Source organism: Perca flavescens, chromosome 15, assembly GCF_004354835.1.
Source record: "Perca flavescens isolate YP-PL-M2 chromosome 15, PFLA_1.0, whole genome shotgun sequence".
Classification (NCBI taxonomy): domain Eukaryota; kingdom Metazoa; phylum Chordata; class Actinopteri; order Perciformes; family Percidae; genus Perca; species Perca flavescens.
In genome coordinates, this window is record NC_041345.1 from 18,957,454 (window position 1) to 18,975,693 (window position 18,240).

General features: G+C 39.6%; 2 protein-coding genes across 2 annotated transcripts; both read left to right on the forward strand.

Moving 5' to 3' along the window:
* The first annotated feature begins 768 nt into the window (after window positions 1-768).
* On the forward strand, window positions 769-10,651 carry nmt1a (N-myristoyltransferase 1a). Its single transcript, XM_028599367.1, has 12 exons — window positions 769-924; window positions 2,762-2,867; window positions 3,411-3,555; window positions 3,904-4,022; window positions 4,686-4,777; window positions 4,959-5,075; window positions 7,027-7,197; window positions 7,304-7,412; window positions 7,509-7,679; window positions 7,801-7,965; window positions 8,079-8,216; window positions 9,133-10,651. The coding sequence occupies exons 1-12, from the start codon at window positions 821-823 to the stop codon at window positions 9,151-9,153; spliced, it is 1,458 nt and encodes a 485-aa protein (XP_028455168.1). The 5' UTR covers window positions 769-820; the 3' UTR covers window positions 9,154-10,651.
* An 849-nt stretch (window positions 10,652-11,500) lies between these two features.
* On the forward strand, window positions 11,501-18,019 carry retsat.2 (retinol saturase, tandem duplicate 2). Its single transcript, XM_028599533.1, has 11 exons — window positions 11,501-11,743; window positions 12,408-12,590; window positions 12,869-13,110; window positions 14,072-14,273; window positions 14,364-14,561; window positions 14,660-14,779; window positions 15,394-15,532; window positions 15,895-16,004; window positions 16,175-16,344; window positions 17,111-17,270; window positions 17,383-18,019. The coding sequence occupies exons 1-11, from the start codon at window positions 11,581-11,583 to the stop codon at window positions 17,529-17,531; spliced, it is 1,836 nt and encodes a 611-aa protein (XP_028455334.1). The 5' UTR covers window positions 11,501-11,580; the 3' UTR covers window positions 17,532-18,019.
* The last annotated feature ends 221 nt before the right edge of the window (window positions 18,020-18,240 follow it).

Consider the following 18,240-nt stretch of genomic DNA (forward strand, 5'->3'; position numbering starts at 1 on the left):
ACTAACTGAATACTTCTTCCACCACTGCACATTTCGATGTTAATGTCAGAAATCAGTCAGTTGTACACAATGCACATCCGCCTCCTCATATTCTTCCTGTCACATGCTTCAGTGTTTTGATTTCCCTTTAGGCCAAACACAGATCACATTGCTCTAAAGGTTATGTGCATGAGAGAAGAAATCTATTCCACCAAATCACAAACCTTTGATTGGGTTGTGAAAAATTAAAAGTGTTTGAAGAAGTAGTCAGATCCTTTACTTAAGTAAGTACTAATAACATAATGTTAAAATACTCCACTACATGAAAGTCATGCATTCAAAATGTTACTTAAAAGTACAAAAGTATTAGCATTGTGTCAAAAGTGTCAAAAGTAAAAGTATGCTCATTATGCAAAACTATTCATTTCAGAATAATGTATATTAAATAATTATTATTGATGCAATAAGGGATTTGTCACTGTAATGTTTCAGCTGGTAAAGGTGAAGCTAATTTGCAATATAAAGCTATCAGATAAATGTAGTGCAATAAAAAGTACAATATTTGCATCTAAGATGTAGTGAGGTTGAGGTAAAAAGCAGCATGAAATTGATACTCATATTGAGAAAAGTACGATTAGACCTCAAAATATTTTTTTTTTAAAAAGTATTGGGGTTGAAATAATAGCCAAAAGGCTTTAAAAAAGGAGCGTGGTGTTTATTTTAACCTCATATTATAAACCACAACAGTGAAGACATTTTCATCACCGCTCTAAGCCAATAGCATCAGGGGAGGTTTAAAGCCGTCGAGGGCACGCGGTGGCTCCTCACTTCCTGGTTGAAGATGGCGGATGAGAATGAGACAGCACCGATGCCGGAGAAAGAAGATGTAGAGGATCACGGACACTGCAGCGACTGTGAAAACGAAGAGCACCACTCTGACGATGGGTAAGAAGGCAGGCTTTGCAGCAAAGCGCTGTAAAATATGCCACGTCTCTGCACACTTAGCTAATCAAAGCAAGAGCAAACTAAAGCCTCGGTGAGCTGTCGGGATAGGCAGCCATCGATTGAGGTTGTCCCGTCCACTTGCCTTTACCCTATTGGTTAGAAACCCTATTTGCTTGCCAGTTTTTTGATGTGATTGGCTGAGAGTGTGTTCCGTTCCTCATGTGGGAGGGCTTTAGCGGCGCTTTCCTTTAGCAATGATAGCAAGGCGTTGGATGGGGTAGCAAACCCAAAGTACGCTTAAAAGCTAGTCATATAATAAAACACTACATTTACTATCACTCTGACCACTTACAGAAAAAGTCCAGTCTTTTTTTATTGAGTTGACAGTGTGATATATTATTCGCATATGGCTGCCTGGACTGATGAAATTCATGGCAACCCCCGTTGACATTTAGCGAATTAGCTTGCATGCTAACATAGCTGTCAAACACCTATTGTCTGTAAGTGGATCTAGGTGCAGACCGTTAGCCGAATCAAAAGTGAAACAAGCAAAACCTGCATGTTTTTTTGCAAGTTGATAATTCCATCTGTCCAGGTTGGCTTTGTTAACTGGGGAGTCAACAGGGCTTTTAAATCCCTCTTTAATCACAGGAATATAAAAAGATCCTAAATCAGTCTAGCTCTCTTAACTGAAAATAGGCTTTGATGGAAATCCTACTTCTGCTTGGCATTGGCTTCTCTTAATGTTTATCAAGCGGTGACACGCATGATGGTAGCATCAGCTTGCACATATTAAGGCGTGTCCTGCTCACGGTAAATGCTTTTTTTTTCTGCTTTTGGGAGCAAACTGCGAGAGAAAATGTTGTGGTTCACAACCTTTTTGTGGCTTGTGACCTTTTTACAAAGAAATCAGTTTCATTGTGACGCCCTCATCACAAGTTATAGTTCTGGGGGCCTGAAGGAGGTAAAAGCGTCCAGCATTTCACAAGAAAAAAAGCAAAACATTTGAGAAAAGCGAGAATGCAATGCTGTAAGTGGATCGTGATGATCCTATTTATTAATTGTAGTGAAGCAAATGTGAGCTTCACTGTTGCTCTTTTTGAGCAACACATGCAACTCTCCTCCTACACACACACACACACACACACACACACACACACACACACACACACACACACACACACACACACACACACACACACACACACACACACACACACACAAAGAAACAAAGAAGCTGGTCTACTCTGTTGAAATGGAAGCCTGTGGAACAAACTATTGAATGTTTTGTTGTCCATTGGCCCAGTCACTCACGGGCCTCTTGTACATACATGTGTATGCGCATATACCATACACTCATGTGATTCACCATCTGTGCTGGTGTTACAAATACAGGCCAACTCTTGGTTGCACTTCTCTCTTGTTGGACACTAATGGGATTATCCTCTGTAAAGAGAGAGAGAGAGAGAGAGCCAGTGTTTGGTAATTTATACAGTACTTTTTTTTGGGGGGGGGAATTTATTATCCAGGATTCATGTATGTAGAGCTGAAACGGTCAACAATACAGCTCTACTCTGTATGGTTGGGTCACTAAACTACGAATAGGTTCTCTGTTTTTAGCTGGGTGGATTAGAAGCAGGTAATTGTCTTCCGCTGGGATAATATGATGCGTGTGTGTGGTATTTAATACAAAACTGTGTATAATGCAGCTTTAATCGCCATCAATAAGCATATCCCAGTGCCAGGTAGAGTTTTAAAATAATACATTTTGACCAGTGCTTGCCGTTCCTCAGGGATAGTAGACTAATACAGATTCCTTATATTTCTGTCCTTTCAGCGACAGGGGTCTGGGTGACGACACTGGCGCCAAGAAGAAGAAAAAGAAGCCGAAAAAGAAGAAGAAATCTGGTGCCCCAGAAGCAGTTCAGGACCCCCTTGCCAAGGCATAAACTCCTTTTTTATTTTATGAGAAAACCGTTCCAAAAGGAAAACAAAGTTTGTAGTTACAGCACTACCACAAGATGGTGCTCAAGGATGTTTAAACCACCCAGAAATATTGACAAAGTTTCTTGTTGCATGTAGAAATTTGTACATTTCTAACTCACAGTGTAGCACTCTGCAATAAATACTCTTTAGCACTTTAACTATTACAGTTAATTCTTAGGGTGTTGTCTGTGCTGTCATGTGTGTCCTTCTTTTGTGTCCTAGGATGCTTTATTGATCTCATGTTTATGTTGATTTTTAGAATGGTTTTTCTGTTACACGTTTACGTTGTGAAGATAGATAGATAGCACTATGTCCAAGACAAATTTCCCCTCGGGGACAATAAAGTGTATTCTATTCTTATTAGACACTACATGCTTACATCCACATCAAACATCTTCACTACCTTGTCCCTCACATCTTGCATCACACAAAATATAAATGGAAAATTATGATTTTATTTCGGTGGATTTACTCGTTTAACATCGATTTCTTTCAAACAGGTGAATTCATTGCCAGCGGATAAGCTACAGGAGATCCAAAAGGCCATTGAACTGTTTTCTGTAGGCCAAGGCCCTGCCAAAACCATGGAGGAGGCAACTCGGAGAAGTTACCAATTCTGGGACACTCAACCTGTGCCCAAGCTAGGTATGACATTTGTCAGTTCTTCTCTAAGGTGTGTGTGTGTGTGTGTGTGTGTGTGTGTGTGTGTGTGTGTGTGTGTGTGTGTGTGTGTGTGTGTGTGTGTGTGTGTGTGTGTGTGTGTGTGTGTGTGTGTGTGTGTGTGTGTGTGTGTGTGTGTGTGTGTGTGTGTGTGTGTGTGTGTGTGTGTGTGTGTGTGTGTGTGTGTGTGTGTGTGTGTGTGTGTGTGTGTGTGTGTGTGTGTGTGTGTGTGTGTGTGTGTGTGTGTGTGTGTGTGTGTGTGTGTGTGTGTGTGTGTGTGTGTGTGTGTCATGTATCGTGAGTTTCTGTGTTTCATGTTTTGCTTTCCTTCAGGGGAGACCGTGACATCACATGGCTTCATTGAACCTGACAAAGACCACATTCGCGAGGAGCCCTACAGCCTCCCGCAGGGCTTTAGCTGGGACACCCTCGACTTGGGGAACCCTGGTGTGGTAAGTGTTTATAAACTCATACACTCATAGCAGGAATGCACATGTATTTCATATTTAGTTACAATTTCCTTGATTCTCAGTGCTTTAGTTTGTTAAAAAGCTAGTCGGTTTTTATTTTAGTGCCAATGTGATCATGTCCTTCAATCATTGTCGTGTGATTGCTGATGAATGATTATAGTTATAAAGTGTATCTGTTTAGTCCGAGCGCAGCGGAACTCTAGTGCGGAGATCTACAAACTTACTTTACATGAAAACTATAGCCACAAAGGTGTAGCTCACCTACACAAAAACAAGCTTGTTGCCTCATTTTCTCAAATGGCAGCAAGATTCTTAATACCAAGAAGTATAGATATCAGAATCTGCAATTATATTTTTCATTTACAATGTTGAATTTTAAGTGTGCATGTACAATATGATTTTTATAATGTATATTGTCAGAAAAAAGAACATGTATGTTTTGATGAATTTGCATTATGCACATAAACACACAAACTATAGAAAATTATGTGTATTAAAACATGTTTATTATATGGTAAATGTTTGAATTAGAATGTAAAAAAAGAAAACAATCTGTTTTCTGGTAATTTTTTTTCCACATTACTCTCCTGTATTTGTAAAGGTCCTGACCCTAATATCTAATTCTGTCATTTTCTGTTAAACCAGCTCAAGGAGCTTTACACCCTTCTCAACGAGAATTATGTTGAAGATGATGACAACATGTTCCGATTTGACTACTCCCCTGAGTTCCTGCTCTGGTATTTCTTTTCAAAACTGATATTCTTCCAATTTACACCTGGCAAGGATGTTAACTTTAAATGCTAGATGTTATATAGTATATATGGACAGCAAGTTTCTTTCTATAAGGCTGAACATTTTTTTTAAATCGTTATACAGTTGATGGCAGCACAGTAATCTGTTGACTTATCTCTTTCTTAGGGCCCTGCGGCCCCCTGGCTGGTTGCCCCAGTGGCATTGTGGGGTGAGGGTTAACTCCAATCAGAAGCTGGTGGGCTTCATCAGTGCCATTCCTGCTTCCATCTCCATCTACGACATGTAAGTGAACACAACAGTCCAGTGTAAAAATATAATGGATTGAATGAATTTCATTACATGCAACGTAAATTTACTGTATTTTAATTATCTCACGCACTTCCACATTACATACACTCAGTGACCATTTTATTAGGTACACCTGAACAATCTAATGCAATCCAATACAACCATTACGCAATAAAGTCCACCTTTTTATGATTTTTTTTTTTTTTAACTGTCAAGGGTGTTTTTATATTTTCAGCATTGAGGTTAGTCTTCAGTAATAGTGTTGTACTTGTATTATTATGATTTTCTATTTTTAATTTCTGTCCCTCCCCTCCCCCTGTGAATGTAATGTTAACTAGAAGGGCACTCGGTGAGGCAGGACATGCCCTATCTCACAATGTTAATGCAGTTTGAATTGACACCACATGATTGCAGCAGAAATGCAATGTTAACTAAAGTGAAAGATTTGTGTATCTCCCCCACTCCCCCCCTCCAAAATTGAATGGGTTCTTCCTTGGCCCATGGTACATACTTTCAAGTTTCAAAAAAATTTGGACCAGTAGTTTTTCCGTAATCCTGCTGACAAACAAGACGGACAAACTGAGCTGAAAACCTGACCTTCTTGGTGGAGGTAATAATGTAGTCCAGAACAACACCACCTTTAACTATTACATTACACAACATCAGACATTCCGTTAAGGTAGAATTCATGGCTCAGCTCTTGCAACAAATTGTTTAGGTCTATCTCAATAAAGTTGTCTAAAATGTAGAGCAGTCTAATTGTCAAATTGTGTTTGTGAATTGTGATCTTCTGATTTTAGAATCTCAAGGTTAAAGTGCAACACGTTATAAGTAATTCTGATACAAATAGTATTTAATACGATCATATCAAATCTTTTTTCTTTTTTAAGTGCTCATATTATTATGCTTTTTGGCTGTTTCCTTTTGTGTTATATATCTTTTTGTGCATGTTATAGGTTTACAAAGTGACTTACCATCTCCAACAGAAAACACTGTTCACAAATAGCTCGATTGTAGTCCAGCCTTTACTTCCGTGACGAACGTGCATAACTTTGTAAAGGCCATTTTACAGTCGTCGCGTCCGAGCTTGCGTGTGCCAATGTGACGTCAAAATGGCGTAGATCTCGCTGCCGCATCCTGATTTTGAGTGCAGAGGTCGCGCACCACACTATTTATTTTTAGCAGCGCGTGACAAAGCGGAAAAAGGAAGCCTGAACGAGCTTGAGGGTAACCGAATGCCTGGACTCTCGGAGTGACTGCAAGTCTGTCTTGTAAACTTACTGGGTTAAAATTAGTTATTTTTATAGTGAATGAAAGTCTTGATCTGACGAAGTAGGTCATTGAATCAAATCGAAGCATTGACGTCAATGCTGCTTCCAGTTCTGCTGTTGTTTACCTTTTTCTTCTTCTTCTAGTCCGTAGAAATGGCAAAGCCGGTAGCCTTTCCTCATTAGCGCCACCTCTGTTCAGGAGAAGACTGCAACTAGTGTCGCGACCACCACGCGGTACTATAAACTGTTACAACGCTCCCATGACGTCACACTGGCGCTCGACAGGTCGGCCGTGGCTAGTATAACGCACGTTATAATGCTCTCCTAGCTGCTAGCATGGCACTCCCTCATGCTCTGCAACTGACAAGCTAGCAGTACTTACTGCGCATGTGCAACTCCTAACAAAGATGGTACAGAAGTGAGATGTCTCACTCTGTAGCTAAAACAGAGTTCAACACAGGGTGAAAAGAGGAGCTGCAGCAATGTGCAGTACAACAAATGTATATGGTGTTTTCTGAAAATTAAACCACAAACCTATTCTGGTACAACCCTCTAAATACAATTATGAACCTGAAAATGAGCATAATATGAGCACTTTAAATTAAGTTCACTGTCATTATTCTGGTTTGTTGCAGAGTTAATCACCTAATGAATTATTTTTCCTTGATGTTTAGAGAAAAGAAAATGGTTGAGATCAATTTCCTCTGCGTCCACAAGAAGCTTCGCTCCAAAAGAGTCGCTCCGGTTCTGATAAGAGAAATCACCAGACGGGTCAACCTGCAGGGTATCTTTCAGGCGGTTTACACTGCTGGAGTGGTACTGCCCAAACCTGTGGGCACATGCAGGTGGGTCTGACAGAATAGCTCGCCACATAACACCATGCACACGCCCATCTCTCGACTTCTTTTAATGTGTCACTGAGTACTTAACAAATCCAGTATCTTTGCACAGGTACTGGCATCGCTCTTTGAACCCACGCAAACTTATCGAGGTGAAGTTCTCCCACCTGAGCAGGAACATGACTATGCAGCGCACCATGAAGTTGTACCGTCTGCCTGAGGTTAGTGAAAACCCACATATTTGACAAACTCAAAAAAGACCACATTGCCCTGCCTCACCTTTTTATTCTTCTCCTCCCTTGTATTCTCTTCTTCAGGCTCCTAAGACTTCTGGCCTGCGGGTGATGACCAAGAGGGATGTGCCAGTGGTGCATCGCCTCCTCCGTGAGTACCTGAGCCAGTTCAATCTGGCGCCCGCCATGACCCAGGAAGAGGTAGAACACTGGCTGCTGCCCCGGGAGAATATAATTGACACTTACCTGGTGGAGGTAGATAAATATTCCACAGTCTTTTTACCAGACGTCTTTAAATAATTCTGTCTTAAAACCATCCTTCTAGTGTGTTTTTAAACTAAGAGGCTTTATAAAAAATCTGTTGATCTCTTCACAGAATGATGGCAAGGTAACGGATTTCCTGAGTTTCTACACACTGCCCTCTACCATTATGAACCACCCTGTGCACCGCAGCCTAAAAGCAGCATACTCCTTCTACAACGTGCACACCACCACCCCCCTGCTCGACCTGATGTCCGATGCCCTCATCCTAGCCAAATCGGTATGTTCCTCTTCAATCCATGTGTGTTCTCTGAAATGTTAACTCTCAGCAGGACTGAGTTTTTTTTTTTTTTTTTTTTTATATATTTTTTTTCTTCTCATCTCTTTATCCAGAAAGGGTTTGACGTCTTTAATGCACTGGATTTAATGGAAAACAAGACTTTCTTGGAGAAGCTTAAGTTCGGCATCGGTGATGGAAATCTACAGTATTATCTGTACAATTGGAAGTGTCCCAGCATGGGCTCAGAAAAGGTACATTTTCTTTTTATAATGCCAATTTCATAACCTTAGGGTATCTGCAGGTCTTGAAAAGTCTAAAAACACATTGAATTTATTTTCTTTAAAGAAGGCCTTAAGGCGCCTGGGTAGTTCACCTGCACCAGCCATATACAGAGGTTTACACCTCAACGCAGGGGCCGTGGGTTCGACTCCAACCTGTGGCTAGGGCTGGGCGATATATTGATATTATATAGATGGTGTGATATGAGACCAGATATTGTCTTAGATTCTGCATATAGTAATATCGTGCTATGGTAAGTGTTATTTCCTGGTTTCAAAAGCTACATTATGTAAAGCGAGGCATTTTCTTAACTTACCAGACTGTTCTAGGTCTTTACCCATTCAGTCATTATGTCCACATTACTGATGATTATTTATCTAATTTTATTGTTATTCTGTTACAATGTACAATATTGCCGCCGTATCGATTTGAGGTATTTGGTCAAGAATATCGTGATATCTGATTTTCTCCATATTGCCCAGCACTACCGATGGCCCTTTGCTGCATGCCATTTTCGCTCTCGCTCTCGCTCTCGCTCTCGCTGTCTCTCGCTCTCTCTCTCTCTCTCTTCCCCCCCCTCTCCTCTTGCACATCTTCAGCTGTCCTATAAATAAAGGCCTAAAATGCCCAAAACTTCTTTAAAAAAAGGCCTTTTTAAAGTCTTCAATTTGATTTACAAAAGTCTATTAATGTTAGTTACAAAATGTTGTATCCAGTTATTGGGAGATCTTACATACACACACACACACACACACACACACACACACACACACACACACACACACACACAGACAATTGGAAATATTGACAAAATACCTTTTTTTTTTTTAGTTTCCCAAGAATATGTTTGTAACTGCTTTCCTAATAGCTCCACTTTTTCTCTCTCAGGTTGGGTTGGTACTTCAGTGACATCCCTTTACGCCAAAACAAATGTCACCAACAGGCCAGGAGATGGCACCATCACACTGGCCACCTGGCACCTGACAGATGGACTGATCACTTCCTGCTTCAGGAAAGGAAAAACCCACCGCCCATTTTTACTTTTTGACCTTTTGAACTTTGACCTGCACTACCGCTGCCAGGCAGGGAGGCAGGGAGAGTCTTCCTGCTCTTCCTCCTCCCTCGATCACATGGACCTTAAGCCATTGTTACCATCCCAAACAACTGTAATTCATCTGAGAGCTGTCCTGATTGTACCAAACACACACAAGAACAGTTTACACAGATTTCTGTATATCAAACACTCACTGTTGGCATACCTACGATACATGTAAATAATATCAGACATTACTGCGGGTTATGCCCTGACACATGCAGACTAGAATCTACTGTTTTGTTTTATTCCTAAATGTTGGAAATGCTTTTTGCAATTCAAATAAATCTGTCATCCTTGAGTTTTAGAAGATTAAGAAAATCAAAATGGTCAAAATATATTTTAGAGGAAAAGGCTCAAAAAGGTGAGGTAATAAATACCAAAAGTAGACACCAGAAAAGGGCTTCTGTTAAGATTTCTCTTGTCCTTTTTTTTTTTTTTTTTTTTTTTTTTTTTTTTTTTTCTCATCAAACCCTCTGTACCACCAGTCATTATGGAGATGTTTGTTTTCAGGAGTTTTTCCTCATCTGTATTAACTCTCATGACCCTCCTCCCCAGCTTAATGCACTAACCGAAGAAGCCCTGAAACACAGACTGATAACAATGCACCAGTTCCAGTTGGAAGGGGGGAGAATCAGAATCGTTTTGGATGATGTTGGACTGGTAAAAGATGTTGAAGGCATTTATCAGCAGAAAACGGATTTGTAATGACACCGCCTTGATTTTACTGTGTTCCAGTTTCACTGTCCACCCTCATGGGCTCTCAGGCTTTGACATATGTTCCTGAAATCGAAAGTGCTTGAGAGCGATTTTGAGTTTGTCATGCATACTTTGCTTGAGGAAATCCCACAGTAAGTCTTAAATATATTCCAAAAGATTAATATAATACAAAAATGCGAAGATCTGCGAGCCAGTTTAAATGCACAAAGCACAAACTGTGTTTAGTTCTTAGCTCCATAAGGAATTATCATGGTTTGTTTTTGTGTCATTTGATAACATGACATCACTAATATTGTGCGTTTTATAAGCTTTAATTAGAAAGTGAAATAAAAACCTATCTACACTATATGAAATATGGACACTGCATTTGGAGATCTACACTGATCATGCAGGTGACATCAGTTTCCGGTCTGAGGAGTCAGAGTGGATGTTGGAACTGGACCTGTGAACAGCTGTCTGGACTTCCAAGAAATTGTGCAGAGTGGGTTGGCTATGCCCCACTTACAGTGTTTCCTATGTGAAATGGTGATTTTGCAAACAAATGTAAAAGAATAAAGGGTCTCATGGCGTTATGATGCAGGAAAAGAATGTGAAGATGCAGTGGATTTCTTTCTTTTTTTTGATAAAAAAAAATAAATCTAGAACTTGCTTTGAGGTTTTTGTCAAAATTCATGTTAAAACGGAATATCAAATTAAACACTTGCTAAATTGCATTAAATCATTGGCAAGAAATTAATAATAGATTAATAGAATTGTTGTTGGTCAAACTACTGTGACCATTAGGCCACAAATTATTTTTCATGCACCAAATTGTTTTTCAATAGCATGAGGAAAGTCATGCTGTAATGTATTCAACTGCAAGACTCTGACTGAACGGATAGTCAATCAGTCTTGCTGGGAAACTCTTGGTTTAGAGACATGACGGGCCGCAGTGCATGCTACTACTGTTGCTGTTATGTTTGAAAGGCATGACTGCTCACTTGGCTCGCAGATGTGCTCACCTCAGTTTTGACATTTTTCGCCTAAACTAGCTACCGTATATTGTCTCGTCACATGCTCAAATAGAGACTTAAAATTGACTCTCCGCCCCCACATCCCATGAGGCCCAGTGCAATTGCACTCCCTGCACTGTTAAAAGATTTAAATGTTTTTTTTTGTAATTGATTACAACATTATTCTGAAGGCCTCAGATTAATAGCAATAATTAAAATGATTCATATGTATATATTTAAAAAAACATATTTGATGGATAGTTTATTTTCATTTTTATTCTTCATAAGACACAGAGGTCAAGCAGGCCGTTTGTTTTCAATTATGAAACACAGTAGGGGCATTTTGTATCCTGTCACGGAAGTCAATATTGATTGGTCGGGAGTGCATGGCGTGTACTAAAGGAAGGCTCTAATTGGCCGGCTGCACCTGTCAGTTATGTAGGCGGTATTTGGGATTTACGGCTGTAATGAGGAACTGGGTTGGAACCAACTGAAGACACGCACACACTGAACGGAGTGCTCGGTGCTGACATGATGTTGATCAGTGTCGTGATAGTTTGTGTCGCTTTGGTCGTATTTATATTAAAATATGTCTTCGGCAGCTCCGGGCCCAATCCCTTTGAGACAGACACTCGTGAACCGTTGAAAAAGATGGTTCACAACAGGAAAGAGAAAAATAAAGTGCTGAAGCAAGGTAAATTACCAAAGTCGTTATGTAGCTAATGTTAAAAAAGCGAATTTCTTGCTTTTCTGTTCTGTATACTGATAGTCCACACTTACTGTATGTCTTCTAATTTCTGTCTGACCAACAGTCCAAACCCAAACATATTCAGTTTACAGACAGAGATAAGATAAGACTACTTTATTCCAAGGAAAATTGCTGCAGTTGCATACCAAATTTGGTAGAGTGCAGATACAAAGAGTAAAAATATACAAAAGACTAAGATAACATAACAATAGTTGCAAAATGTAAAAGAAAAATAAAATAAAAAATAACCGGTGCAATCCAAAAATATTCAAAATATACCATGCAAAAACATGATACTTGTATTTTATGGATGATAAATATAATATGTGTTTGTACAGTGTCAGATCTGAGGCAGTTAGTAGAGTTCAATAGTGCATGGTTAATAGTGTTCATGATGATGTCCACGATATTTCCTTGTAATGTCCCATCATTGCACATAAAGCAGTAAATTCTCAACATTTGCAAAGCTGAAACTAATTAATGTTGGGTCAAATACATTTTATGTCAATCCATCGACTATACAGTAAACATTTGTTCTCCTCTTGGATCAGATTTATTGTTGTTGTGCCACAACCATGCTGTTTAAATGTTTTGTTGTCTTTTTCTTCAGGTTTTGTGGCCAGTAAAGTACCTGACAACCTGGATGCCATCATCATCGGCAGTGGGATCGGTGGCCTTGGGCTTGCGGTGCTGCTGGCTAAAGTTGGAAAGAAAGTCCTGGTTCTGGAGCAGCATGATCGGGCTGGAGGATGCTGTCACACGTTCACTGAGAAGGGCTTTGAGTTTGATGTTGGTGAGAAGGATGGCTCTGGTTTCTGTTCATGAATATGTCACGCCTAAAATTAAGAAAATGCTGTGAAGGTTTCAGTTAATTTGTCGTTTGACACTTTGTGCAAAGTGACTATCCCCAACACCAGAATTTGGGCATGTAAAAGTTGTGCAAATATGTCAGATGAGGGAATCATTTTCTGTATTGAATATTTAGAGACAAAAAAAAATAACTTCCAACATGCAAGACATGATCACATAAAAACCTGTTGTGTCCACCCGTTCTCTGCTTTCCTCCCTCAGGAATCCATTACATTGGTGACCTGCTAGAACATAAGCCTTTTCGCTGCATGCTGGACAATTTGACTAATGGACAGCTGCAGTGGGAACCTCTGGAGAATCCGTTCGACCATGTAGTTCTGGGACCTCCAGAAAATCGCCGCCGGTATCCCATCTACAGCGGCAGGACCCGCTTCCCAGAGGAGCTGAAGAAGTGCTTCCCTGGAGAGGAGAAGGCCATTGATGAGTACTTGAAGCTGGTCCAGGTAGGAACTTTAGCGTTACAGATTGTGATCAGTACAAAATATTGACTACCTGCAGATTCATACAAAAACTTGTATTGTCATTCAAGGTTTAGAGTCAAATATTTTTTCATTGATAATCTAGCCACTTTTTCCTCTACTTATGTGCACAATGCCTTTTCCCCGGTGAACTTTGTGTTTATAAACTGTCCTTTTTAGCACAAAGAGATATAGATACAGATACAGATATAGATACAGATTTCTGTTGGTGTCATCACTTTTATTCTCCAAGGGCTCAAGGGTTGGTAAATCAAAGGTCAGAGTATTTGGCAAGGCCTTTTATTAGCTGAGAATCAATATTTCAAAATTGTAACCAGACTGAGTTGCTACAGCGTTTTGCTTTGCCACACTGATAAAGGAATGTCACTTTCTTTATCTTTGTGGAGTTAATTTAGTGCACCTATACATATTATTTATTTCATTTTCAACTTTATTATTATAACAAGCAGAAAGGAAAAATACACAAAAAATTGAGAAATACATTAAAAGTTGAGTAAATAATAGGAGTAGATGGATTCATAATGGAGTTGCTTTATGATATATTTACATTCACTTTTCTGTTTCACTTTGGTTATGGGCCTAAGACATTCTTTTCATGCTCTCACAAGTATTTTAAATTTTCTGTCAACTGTTTTTGTCTGTAGTTTCAATTAATTCTTCTATACTTTTATCCATTTGTTCATTTTCCTGGGAAGGTGCATCCTCACACAGTTATGTGTGAGGATATACAGTTATACATTCCGTAGCTGTAACCAAACAAAGATTTAATAAAAAAAATAGCTTAATTAATGTACTCACAGATGTTCTCATCAAAACAATAAGTGTGCTCATAACAGAAACAAAAGTACTGTGATTGCACTCACGTTCAAGTGTCCGTCAGTCTATTGTAGCCATCACCTGTGTGTCTTGTTTGTTCTGTCTCTAGAAAACCGGGCGGGGCATTTGGCTCCTCGCTCTGCTGAAGACCTGCCCCGTCCCCGTGGCCAAGTTCCTGATCTACACCGGTCTGGTCAAACGTCTGTCCTTCTTCTTCAAAATGGCCCCGCGCAGCCTGACAGAAGTGGTGAATGAACTGACGGAGAACAAGGAACTCAGGGCCGTTTTCACATACATCTTTGGCACCTATGGTAGGCCAAGCTGCAGTCCTGTTGGTGTAATCAATTTTATTTCTGCAGTATTCTGCTTATCGTTTTTTTGTTTCCTTCTCTGATCTGCAGGTAACATGCCAAAAGATGCCAGTTTTTCTATGCACAGCTTGCTAGTCAGTCACTACCTGAATGGTGCCTGGTACCCAAAAGGCGGAGCCAGTGAAATTGCCTACCACATGATCCCCATCATTGAGAAGGCTGGTGGTGCTGTTCTAGTCCGAGCCCCAGTCAACCGCATCCTGTTCAATGACGCCAAGGAAGCGTATGGTGGGTGTGATTTCCTCAGTGCTCCTTTCCACAATCCCATCATACAGCTCCCACTGAGAAGAGATTCACTGCCTTTGGTTTTGTTTTTATGGTTTCAGGTGTGAGTGTCATGAAAGGCCAAGAGGAAATTCATATCCATGCCCCTATGGTCATCTCTAATGCTGGCATCTTCAACACCTACCAGAAGCTGCTGCCCAAAGAGCTCCAGGCCATGCCATGTAGGGAATAAGTGCTGAAAGTAGTAGTTATTTGATTAACATCAATTTATTTTTTTATTTAATCAGTTAAAGCTATAGTGCGTAGTTTCTGTCTTCCCCATGAGGAATTCAAAGTAATGACAACAAAACTGTTGGCGCGTTCACATGATACAAGCCTTTCGTGATTGCGCACAGCCCCCACCTCCACGCAGTTGCTAGTAGCCACGGAGGACACGGAGGATTAAACTAAATTCACTTGAGCTTCTGTGCGGTAAAGTCGCCGGACGACACAATCTTCTGTACATAGCCATACTGCGAAATACAGAGAGAGTTTTGTGAAGCTGATAGTCTAAATTAGCTTTGTAGTTTATTAATATCAAAAAGTTTGTCCGACCAACAACCCAAAACTAAAGGTATTCAATTTACAGTGACATAAAACGGAGAAAAGCAGCAAATCTTCACACCAGAAAGGCTGAGGCATTTTTTATCTTGACCGACAGAACAGCACTTGTTTCATTTTGTTTTTCATTAACTCAGGGCAATGACTCACACTTATAAATGAAGTTTTCATGTTACTTTTATTTGTGAGCTGTTGGTAAAGTTGTTCTGTATGCTGTGACACTCGTATCATGCAGCTATCCAGGAGCAGCTGAGTATGATGAAGAACGGTGAAGGTGGCCTGAGTGTTTTTCTGGGTCTGAATGGAACCAAGGAGGAGCTAGCCCTGAAAGCAGACAACTACTGGATCTTTTCTGAGAACAATTTTGATGAACTGTATGTTGTCCTGCATCTTGTATCTGTTATCACAATTCACATTTGAGTTACGGCCAAAATACAAACCTGGCTCCTGCTTTTATTTAGTTTAAAGGGCAGTCTCACTCAACCTGCAAATCTCAAAATGCCTAAGTTCTTTAGTTCTAAACTCTATACGGACTTAAATTTGCTCTAATATAATACAATATGTCTGAAAGAAACATGATTTGTGGAGATTTTTGTCTGTAAAAACACACTGAATAACTGCAACTCAATGAGCTTTTGGTCCTATATTTTAATAGAAGATTACATTACATTTAGAAATGTACACTTAAAACATAATGTGTCTGCTTCAGTTATTTTGTATCTGTTTTCTTTTACAGCTGGGAAAACTATTTGAATGGAAAGAGGGAAGAGTCTGCTAAAAGTGTACCTCTCCTGTTCGTCGCATCTCCCTCGGCTAAAGATCCGACCTGGGACGAAAGATCACCAGGTACAGAAACTGTGATCTGATGCAGCATTTTAGCTTTTACAGTGAACCTAAGTTAATGCATGAGTCGGAACAATTGTCAGAAAAGAAAACCCTTCTGACTCCAGAACAATGCGTAGTCATGTTGTTGTTGTTTGTTTAACTTTATTCTCTTTATTTTTTCTTCACATTAGGGAAATCCACCTTGAGTCTGGTCAGTTTCGCCAAATACGAGTGGTTTGAGGAGTGGAAGGATGACAAAGTGACAAACCGAGCACCTGACTACAAAGAGCTGAAACAGGCATTCATTGACTCTGTTCTGGAGGTGGTTATGGATGTCTTCCCCAAGATAACCAGAGACAAGGTAACGTTACTTTGTCTCCATTGTCCTCTTACTGCTCATTAGCTTCGGATGCTGTATATTATGGAGATTTATTTATCACAAATGGTATTCTCGGGTAGGCTGGTCCTCTTTAACCTTACGTAGGTTGGCACTCACTTATTTCCTGTATAACGCCATTCTTGGGTTACAACCACCTCATCTATATAAATTCACTGAAAAATGTGGGAACATCTATGTCTTTCGTTCCCAGGACTCTTGACCGAACTGAACCAGGTAGAAGAGTTGTTATGTACGCTGCTCCCACTGCCTTTAACCTTCTGCAACAACATTTAAAACTAAAAAATGTGGTCCCGCTCTGTGAGTTTAAATCAGTGATGCAAAAAATCTGCTTTGGGTTACTTATTTTAAATATGTTAGTCTCATTAAATAATGTTATTTTATTAGATTGGTCTTATTTATTTAATAGGATGTTTCTTGGATACAATTTGTTTTTATAAAAGTCTTTATCATTATTGTTGTTTATGATTTTTATAATCACATTTTGTTTCTGATTTCTTTGACATTGTTTTGGCTTATTGGTTTTATGTTGCTTATAACGTATTATTGTTGCCTGTCTTAAGAGTTTTAATTTCAGGCAAACTTTCCTGTATCCTGATAATCAGACTCTCTCAATTCATATTTAAATCGCTGAACAAATGTGGGCGGTCATACACAAGTCTGAAACCAGGCTAGCTTTCCTGGTTTAATAGAAATATTTGTATTCATATACCTGTTTTTGTGTGTGCAGATTGAGTACATTGATGCTGGCACCCCCATCACAAACACACACTATATCGGAGCCCCTAAAGGTGAAATCTACGGAGTCGATCATGGCATCGCCCGCTTCAGCCCTGAATTTAACGCTACAGTAAGACCTCAGACTCCGCTGAAGAACCTCTATCTCACAGGTTAGATCATCTGCGCAGCATAATATAATATCCTCCAGACATGGATGTCATTCCTGACAGGACTTTAGAGTTTCATCTTAATTCAGTACATTTTGTGTATTTTGTTTTGCAGGTCAGGATGTGTTTTTGTGTGGCTTTGCCGGCGCTCTCGCTGGAGCTCTCAGCTGTGGCTCGGTTATTCTCAACCGCAACCTCCATCTGGATGCCATCGCCTTGGCAAAGAAAACTAAATTAATGAATGCCAAATTGAAAGGGGAGTAACTGCCTTACAACATTCAGCTATATACCAGTTATATATCAGTTATATACTGTATCAGCACTTGAGCTTACATTTCACTCACAAAAACCCTTTGTAATGAGGCTCAAATCGCCCCAGAACAGAGACTCCCAGATTTCATCTACCAAATGACTTATTTTTGCTAGAATAAAGCGGAAAGTTTTCCACACCAATGTATACAACATGTGCCTATACTTTAAAATATGCATACCTACATTTATTCAATGTAAGATGTTGAATGTTTCCACAGTCAACCTACACTTATCAAAGCTAACATGACCTTAACTGTTGATTTATAAATGCTTTTTTAAACCAGATGTTGAAATTCGTATGCGGCTTGTTTTGTACTAATTCTTTCTAAACTGCATTTCCAGTTAACATTAACTTGTTGCCTGAGGTGTGTTTGGTTTGCAGTCTGTAACACGTTTCCAAAGTTTCCTCCCTTTTAACATTAAAGGGGTACAAACAATGATTTGGTTTCAGTTTGGTCTTTTGCTTTGGGCTTGGTATTTTTCAAAATATTTCTTCTCTGCGGAAGAGGATTAGGGCCACATGAAAAATGTATTTGACTTCTGAATTTAAAATCAAATTCTGAATCAGAATTCAGGTTGAAGTCAGACTTGTCCATGTCATACAAGTTCACAAATTCCATTTGGTGACACAATTTAAATTTAGAATTCTGAGAATAAAATC